The sequence below is a fragment of the Azolla caroliniana genome, unplaced genomic scaffold, assembly GCF_043228905.1.
Source record: "Azolla caroliniana isolate FFs.n. ecotype wild unplaced genomic scaffold, voAzoCaro1.0.p SCAF_1383, whole genome shotgun sequence".
Lineage (NCBI taxonomy): Eukaryota > Viridiplantae > Streptophyta > Polypodiopsida > Salviniales > Salviniaceae > Azolla > Azolla caroliniana.
Window position 1 is genome coordinate 1 of NW_028231818.1, and position 8,790 is coordinate 8,790.

The window sequence follows — 8,790 nt, forward strand, 5'->3', positions numbered from 1 at the left end:
AGCATTATATATAGATATATATCGGTAAAGATAACTGTTTTGAATAGCAAAACTGTATAATTGCATGAATCAGAGTCATCCCATGTTAGTTTGGTCATTGAGCATGTAAGCATTCACTTCTTGTTTCCTCTTGATAATTTGATGGAAACTACTGTTTAATATTTTGACAAATGTTCTCTTTTTACTTTGGGCCACAGAATCTGAAAAGACTTCTTCACAATTCACATCCCCTATGGGAACGTTGACTTTTCCTTTCTTGATTGCTATTGAAATTTTAATTACACATGTAATAGAAGAAAAGTCTGGGAAGGTAACAAATGATTGGAAATGTCAATTGTGTTCTTAACAAATGCTATGGATCTCCAGAATTTTGATGGAGTGGTGGGCGATGTAACAATCACAACAAAGAGAATGGAGATAGTGGATTTCACTCAATCTTTTAAAGATTCGGGTCTTGTGGTGGTTATATCGGTACAGGGGTCACATTCTAGCTATCCATGGGCATTCCTGCGACCTTTCTCACCAGCTATGTGGTGCACAACTCTAGCTTTCTTCGTCTTCACAGGACTTGTAGTCTGGTTGCTTGAGCACAAGAAAAACAGGGACTTCCGCGGTCACCCAAGGAAACAATTTGTAATTCTTTTATGGTAAGATGTCTGTCTTCATACCTGTTTTATGTCAGCAATACCTGTCTGTCCATCATCTTTCCGAAAGCTCTTATCCCACTTCCAGTGCATCAAAGAAGGTTTAGGTAGTTTTGTGGTGTTTTGATTTATCAAGCAATCAAACAAGCTACACTCCACATATTGTTTTCACCTCAGATATCCACATTTGCCTCTTTACAAAAGTTAATGCACTGCTTCTTCTATCACTTCCAACTTTTGGATTTTTCAAGCCCGTTTTGAATGAATTTGGGTGAATGCAGGTTCACTTTCTCAACACTGTTTTTCTCACAAAGTAAGTGCGTTTAATTCATCATGCCAATCTACATAGTATATAACTAACTCATGGTTTATAACTAAATCATGGTATGATACTTTTCAGGAGAGAGAACAAAGAGCACATTCGGGAGAGTTGTGGTTCTAATTTGGCTGTTTGTAGTTCTCATCATCACATCAAGTTATACTGCTAACCTAACCTCAATCTTGACAATACACCAGCTTACTCCTGTTGTTAAAGGTATTAGCAGCCTACAAACCGGTACTGACCCTATTGGCTATCAAACTGGATCCTTTGTGAAAAACTACCTGATTAACATGAACATAGCAGCAGAAAGGCTAATAGGTATGGCATCCATAAATGATTACGCTGAGGCTCTTACAAAGGGTCCAGCCGGGGGAGGCGTTGCTGCCATTGTTGAGGAGCTTCCGTACGTGGAAGTCTTTCTGAGCATGAAGTGTGGCTTCTCTATTGTTGGCGACCAATTCACAAAAGGAGGATGGGGATATGTAAGCATTTAAACATAACATGTGATTTTGTGTATGTGTTAATCAGACAGCCCTCACACTTTGTTCTTTTCCTGATAGGCTTTCCCAAAGGGTTCTCAGCTTGCAATTGATATATCTGAAGCCATTCAGAAGATATCAGAGAGTGGACAACTCCGAAAGATTCAAGATGCCTGGATAACATCTGGCAATTGTGCAACCGCCACTAACGATATAGAGTCAATTCAATTAAGCTTGGGTAGTTTTTGGGGTCTCTTTCTAGTCACTGGCACGGCATCGGCCATGAGCCTTGTCATTTATTTAATTCGCCTACTGTTGCAATTCTCTCGACAGCAAAGAGATGTTTCTGAGTCCACAAATCCTACATCTAGGAGCAAAGGATTTATCAAATCTTTTGCTTCATATGTGAATCAATCGGCAATTGCAAAAGATAAAAAGAGGGGGTCTGGCAGTAGTGGAAAACAGAAGAAGAATGTGGCTTCTGAACCAGATCAGAGTTCATCGACAGATCAAATGTCTCAAATATATCAGAGCTCCCCGTTATCTCAGAGCTCCCTATTTTCTCAGAGCTCCCCGTCGTATCAGAACTCCCCATCATATCAGAACTTCCCACCATATCAGAACTTTCCATCATATCAGAACTCCCTAGCCGACCAAAGTCTGAATCATGTTGATAATACAGAATTAAAACAGAGTTCTCCATGAATGTTCTACAGATATTCCACAGCAATAGAGTGGAAACTTCCCCTAAACACAAAAAATCAAAACCTTCAAGAATTATCCTTGATAGGTAAACGGGCAGATCATCATCTGTTCTGTATCAGTGCTGCTTTAGAAATGTGGTAACATGTCTGGTATGACAGACATCACCATGTGCAGAAACGTTTCAAATGGGCATGAAAATGTATAGCTGACAAAATAATGATTAACCAGAAGATGTATTCTACAGCTTTGTCATCATTATTTTTAGTATTATTATATACCCTGCTTACTGAGTATTCAATGTGGATAAGAACTCATTTTATTACTTGCCATAAGGTCCATATCTGTATAATCTTTTATCTAATTCAGGTGCCATACTTAGGACTAAGTATGAGGAAAATGAAAGAAAAATCGTGGTATGGAAGTTGACACATCAGTTGATTTGGTCTGGGATATCGACTTTCTCTTATGATATCATTTAGTTTTAAAGGTTTACTGCATTGACCACCATGATACAATTTTCTATTCCTTGGTCTCTTAGAAGTAAGAATGTCTCTCAATGTCATTTATTTCATGATAACATGTGAAATGGCTGTTCTTTTAATCAATCAACCATCCAGCTGTCCACAGAACTGCTGATACAGAATTCCCTTCCCCCAGCCTTGTGAACAACATAATTATGATAAAAGATCCAAGTTCATGCTATTACTGTTATCATTGGCTTATAAATCTTTGATCAAACACTTACTTTTGGAACTTTTCAGGGAGATATACCATACGATATGCTGTTTTTCATTTTGCAAAACAGACATTCCTACACAATGATACTAGTCACACCAATGCCTCACATTTACGTTTAGGAATACAAACTAATAATAATACTCATAAAACCTTTCATTCATCACCAAATAAGTTGTTATATAAAGAGAGGCAAACAAGATTGTCAAGAAATTAAGATATTTCAATTTATACAAACTAACAGGATTAATTGGTAAATTTATTGGATGAATGATTTCCAAAGTTCGGTACTTATGTACCTAAACAGAATGTGTGGCCAGTCAAGTCTGCACATTTTTCACCTCCCATTGGTCACACAGAATAATAGTCTTATTGATTTTTCCCCATCACCCAATCAAGCTTTTGATAGCTGTAATGGAGACCACAAAAACTTGGTGAAGAGTCACAACTTTGCCGGTGAAGTTGGACATGTTTTTAGATTATATAGGCCTATGTTGGTCCTAACATCTTTTCTGGCACAACATAATTGTCAAATTCTACTTCCGTAAGCACTCCTAATTTCAATGCTGCTTCCTGATCAAACAAGCATTGTTAGTTCAATTTATAAAAGAGAAACATATATCCGACCACTCATGTATGACACATACTTTGAGAGTAGTTCCCTCCTTATGTGCCGTCTTTGCTACTGATGCAGCTTTGTCATAACCAATTTTCTGGAATTTCACAAGACGAAACACATTTTAGTCTGTGGCATCCTGTAAGAACTAAAATAGCAAGTTTTTTTTATCTTTTACCGGATTGAGCGCAGTCACTAGCATTAATGACTGTTGCAAAACCAAACTCGTGGGAGTTAGTAAAAACAGAAGTTCATTGACCTAATAAAGTTTATTCTGGTGATCATTGAAATGCCAAAAAACTTGATTACAAACCTCGTTGACAATTTGGGAAATCCGGCGCCGATTTGCTTGAATACCAACAACACAGTTCTTCCTGAATGAATCAGCTGCATCTCCAAGCAACCGCAATGACTGAAAAACAAAATGATTTGAACTCATTCTCCAAATATTGATGGGTGTGAAAAGACACCACTAAGTCCGTGCACTCATATTACAATTTCCAAATGAAATAGGAAGAATTCCCTTTCACAAAAAGCAAGCCATACTACAGGGTTGGATAGCCCCTTTATCTTGCGTGACAAAGATGCAAATTAATATAGCAAACAATGTATGCCACGGATCATATTTTCAATGTGCAACACGGACTCCACCAAGATCTAACCAAACCCTTCGATGCCCTCACTTCCCAACTCTCTGCTATACTTATACCTCTGATATCAATAGTTTATCTCCAAACGCCATCAAGATGCCACACTCCTGGTAACATGCCCCGAAATAATTGGCACAACAAGGATATAAATAGATGCGTTGTCAACTTTTTAAAAACCAAAACCTTTGGTAGATCACAACAAATATGCAACTTCGCATGCCAGAAAATCGCACTTATGAGGAAATACAATAGTGAGATTTATACCACCTCTTCATGAGCAAAGACTCAGGCAATTGCCTGTAAACATATTAGAGAACCCGATCAAGGATTCACAACCATGGAATTCTTATTGCTGAAAGCTTGTATCATGTTCCTCATGTTTTCTTTGGCATACAGTGTGAAAACATGTACTCACACCTATCAAATACTATTCAACAAAATAATAAATAAATATATACATATACAAGTGTATATATGAATATGCATGAAGAGGTTTTGAACCTTCAACCTTTATTATAACAATGTATGTGACTACCCCAATGTAATTAATAGATCTTGTTGAAATAGCAAAGGACAAAACTATCAGAGAAATCATATGTATAAAACCACGGGTTAAGACCATGGTTTTTGCATATAAGTTCAGACCATGGTTCTTGCGTATGAATAACCCATGGTTTTCTATACATAGAAAGTATGGAAAGTACATTGAATTTAGGCAAGATTCACTAAATAAAGGTGCCCTTTGATCATATATTTTTGAAATAAAACTTAGTCCATACTTTTTATCATCAATCTCGTCTTGTGTAAATTTGTGTGGGATTTCGAGTTTGCCAACGAAGCTATGCCCACCTAGCAGATAGAAGCTCTGCATTTGTCTGCGCACACAGATCAATTTTCACAATAGCGTAGCACCACAATCAAAGTCTCACTGTACTACACCTTTGCATTATGCTGCTTCAAGAAATAAGCCAGATGGAAAGATCATGTGGATGCTTTGTAAATTTTTACAAGGCCTTTGATAATGTATCAAGGGAACATCTCCCACAAAGGCAGCTCCATGCTTCCAAAAACTCCTCTAACATGATGTGGAGGGCCTGAGCAAGTGATGGAACCAGTGGAGGGCTATTATATGTCATCACAAGCACCATCAGTGTGAAGCAAGGATGGCCACTCTTCCATACCTCTTCAGAATCTACATCAAAGAAAAGCATTCTACATCACACATGGAGGCGGCGAGAGAATTAACATATTAGGTATGCCCATCACATGCTTCTTAATACTGATGACATAATCTTCATATCTAAATCTGACTCAGGTCTACAATATCATCTTAATGTCCTCGATGGTTTTTGCAGCCAAAAAGGGTTCACCATAACCTAGGAAATAGTATGGCTAATGATATTCCACACATCCATGCCAATCAGCCAACAAGTTTTCTTCACTCTATCAGGAGGGCAGGTTGGAGTAATGGATTTTATGTGTGACTACGAATCAATATTACAAGCATGACTAGATAGATATTCTCTATGATGGAAGTCGTAAATGATCGAGTAACTCAAGGCTATGCCACTTTCAGCATGCTAGAGCCTTGTACCAAATTATGCGTACACCATGGTCAGCCCTGCTTTCAATATGGCATACCCATAAGGGGTCCCAGCCTTCCCATGCACATGTGACCATAAATAGTGCGTCCACTAGTCAGTATGTTGTCATGGATGATATGTACCAAAGTCTCCACCCCACACATGATCATCTGATCTCAATTGACCACATTGGAAGCATTATTCCAAACAGTGAATCTCATCAACCAAATCAGATCAAGCCACTTCAAAGGCTTAAACGGAAGCCATTTGAAGCACCGGAGGAAATGGTGATAGCAAAATATGGAGAACGAGTGTGGTACTCACTAAGTGGCGAAGTGATTCAACAACAATAGCCTCTGAATTTGCATCCCTTTTGATATCGGATACCTCGATAAAATTAACATGGCACTGTGCAAGCCCTATGGGAACTCCATACCCAAAAGACTTTGATCATCCCAACGGATGTCCTTCCCCCAAAGATGGCCTACTACAAAGATCATTTCATGAACTTCTTACAAGATGGCTTCAAACAGACACCAAGGTGCACGGATGTCTATATGCCCCATACAGCATACAACGCAATACACCAACTCAGAGTTTCTACCCAGCAGCTAGATCAAAGCAAGAGAAACACTATGAAAACAAAAGCAAAAACATTTTGCAAATTATGTGAAGGAGAGATTGTGAGGGGGGACATTTTGTGTGCAGGTGCCCAACTTATAAGCACATCAGAGAGAGTGCCACCCTCTATGCAGATTTCACCACGATTCAACAAATGATGGAGGCTTTTGACAAACAACATCTTGGCCAAGTCTTGCTCAAACATAAAAAATACAAGGATGCGATGGCAATCACACGTCACTGACTTTTTCATAAGCCCACAATTCCAGTAACAATATGTCGAAAAGACAGCATACAACACGCAGATGAATGCTGAGAACAATGGAGACGACGACTACAAGGATATAAGACATATTAACCGCCCCATCACTGACCATGTCTAATCCACACAAGGACAACCAAATGCACATGGTGAACTTTGTCATAGCCTCGTCCCCTAGGACCAAACAACTTCAGATATAATGTTCTCACATCACTACTCAACCCATACAAATTAGTTATGCACTTCACGCTTATGAAAGATCTAATAAAACCTTCTACTACATGCATTAATACTATGATCGTGCATCTTCAATACACTTACTGCTTTTTTCTGTTTTCGTATTGATAACATGAATCCATTATACCTGAAGGACAGCATTAGCAAGAAGAGGTTTGAAGACGTTGAGCTCAAAATGACCTTGAGCACCTCCAACTGTTATTGCCACATGGTTCCCTATAACCTTGATTTTAAAAACCAAAACACATAAAAACATATTTCGATGTTCGAATGAAACTGAATAAGTTTTATCTAGCCTCACCAGAAAGCATGTATAAATGCTAGTAGACTAACCATATTTTCTAGAGATTGATCATTTACAATGTGTTCCATACATAGGACATCCGACTACACAGCATCACCCAAACTCGTTTTGACATATGGAATTACTACACAAAGATGATAGTCAAAATTTTACCTGAGCACAAACCATGGTCAAAGCTTCACACTGTGTTGGATTCACCTTGCCCTGTAAAGTAAGTCTACATAAGTCACTTTATCTAGTATATATACTAGCTCATTTTCGCTTACACCAAAGTCCATTTACCAGACCAATAACAGCATTTTCATTGAATCATTCTAGATCATACTACATTTCTTCTCTTTTAATATGTAAAAATGTATTTCAAGAAACAGCTTCCTAGACGTCAAGCATTCCTCTTCGGACTTTCTCAAAGGATAGCATGTTCAATCGAAGCTTTAACGTTCATTATTTGTGATTCACTATTTATCCATGATATTCATAGTGAATACAAACTCAGGTACCTGATTTTCAAGGAAAATATTCCAGGAATAAACCCATGTTCATTTAGTTATGTTGTGGTACTCATGTGGCTGTTTTGGCCTTCACCTTCTTCTCACTTACTTTAGAATACAAGGGATCAAACATAAACATTGACAATGCGATGTATTCTAATTGACATTTTGTACAGTTACAAGTTGTTTTCTTTGATAAGCGTTCTACCTGAAAGAGTTATTTCAATAACGACTCATGGGATTTGCAGCCTTCCCATGATAAACCATACAAATATTCATATACTTAAGATACATAAACAAAAACATATAAGACATTGTATGGTGTGAAAAAACCTACAGGCATTATGCTGCTGCCTGGTTCATTTTCTGGCAGGAGTAGTTCTCCTAATCCACAACGAGGGCCACTGGAAAAAACGAAGAGCCTTCAGAGCAGATGTTAATGGAAAGTCTATGATGAATCAAAAGGTAATCAAATTTCATTAACCTTCCAAGCAAACGTATATCACTTGCTATCTTATTCAATGACACAGCAATTGTATTCAAGGCACCACTCAACTCTACAATTGCATCATGGGTTGCCTGATAGAAGAGAGTGAGCTATAAAAACTTTACAAAGATAATCAGTTGCTCCTAGATTCACACTTTCTCATGTAACACATTACCAGAGCCTCAAACTTGTTTTCTGCTGTAACAAATGGCAAACCAGTCTCTTCAGCTACTGCTTCCGCAACTTTAACATCAAAACTGCTCCCAGAAATGCAAACCCTCGAAAGAGTTATTACAGTATTTTAAAAAATCTGTTGCAACAACTCACTTTTAACAAGTTGATAAAACTACAGCAGAAATGTTTTCCTCCTGAACATATCTTGCTTCTTAATGGTTGGATGTATGTCAGCATTGTGTCTCGACATATCTATATGATTACATTTACATTACTGTGTTAGTTCATTTTCATAAGAGTATTCCGAACCTGGACTTCTTGGTTGCATCAAAGGAAATTCTGGTTAAACAGAAATAATGGATGCCCTTATGGTTTCCATTTTACATGCACACTGTTTAAATGGCCTTTCTGTAACATAATTGTGGTACAAAGATAAAATCGTTAGATAAGTATGTTGGTGCTTGGTCATTAAGGCACAAC

General features: G+C 37.9%; 2 protein-coding genes across 2 annotated transcripts; one reads left to right on the plus strand and one right to left on the minus strand.

Moving 5' to 3' along the window:
• Positions 1-272: 272 nt before the first annotated feature.
• On the plus strand, positions 273-2,150 carry LOC147847191 (glutamate receptor 3.2-like). The gene is made up of 4 exons (XM_087339463.1): positions 273-647; positions 926-957; positions 1,045-1,448; positions 1,527-2,150. The coding sequence occupies exons 1-4, from the start codon at positions 328-330 to the stop codon at positions 2,148-2,150; spliced, it is 1,380 nt and encodes a 459-aa protein (XP_087195589.1). The 5' UTR covers positions 273-327.
• A 937-nt stretch (positions 2,151-3,087) lies between these two features.
• On the minus strand, positions 3,088-8,464 carry LOC147847192 (fumarate hydratase 1, mitochondrial-like). The gene is made up of 9 exons (XM_087339464.1): positions 8,312-8,464; positions 8,134-8,228; positions 7,987-8,053; positions 7,312-7,362; positions 6,982-7,077; positions 3,815-3,913; positions 3,680-3,709; positions 3,533-3,598; positions 3,088-3,458 (listed from the first exon to the last, which is right to left on the minus strand). The coding sequence occupies exons 3-9, from the start codon at positions 7,990-7,992 to the stop codon at positions 3,375-3,377; spliced, it is 432 nt and encodes a 143-aa protein (XP_087195590.1). The 5' UTR covers positions 7,993-8,053; positions 8,134-8,228; positions 8,312-8,464; the 3' UTR covers positions 3,088-3,374.
• Between the last annotated feature and the right edge of the window lie 326 nt (positions 8,465-8,790).

What these genes read in the sequence shown, in the direction of transcription:
- LOC147847191 (XM_087339463.1), top strand. Translation starts at nt 328, where the DNA reads ATGTCAATTGTGTTCTTAACAAATGCTATGGATCTCCAGAATTTTGAT. An exon ending in AACACTGTTTTTCTCACAAA is followed by an intron (nt 958 to 1,044) that starts GTAAGTGCGTTT and finishes GATACTTTTCAG; the next exon opens with GAGAGAGAACAAAGAGCACA. An exon ending in CAAAAGGAGGATGGGGATAT is followed by an intron (nt 1,449 to 1,526) that starts GTAAGCATTTAA and finishes TTTTCCTGATAG; the next exon opens with GCTTTCCCAAAGGGTTCTCA.
- LOC147847192 (XM_087339464.1), bottom strand. An exon ending in TAGTGACTGCGCTCAATCCG is followed by an intron (nt 3,599 to 3,679) that starts GTAAAAGATAAA and finishes GTGAAATTCCAG; the next exon opens with AAAATTGGTTATGACAAAGC. An exon ending in AGGAGGGAACTACTCTCAAA is followed by an intron (nt 3,459 to 3,532) that starts GTATGTGTCATA and finishes TTGTTTGATCAG; the next exon opens with GAAGCAGCATTGAAATTAGG.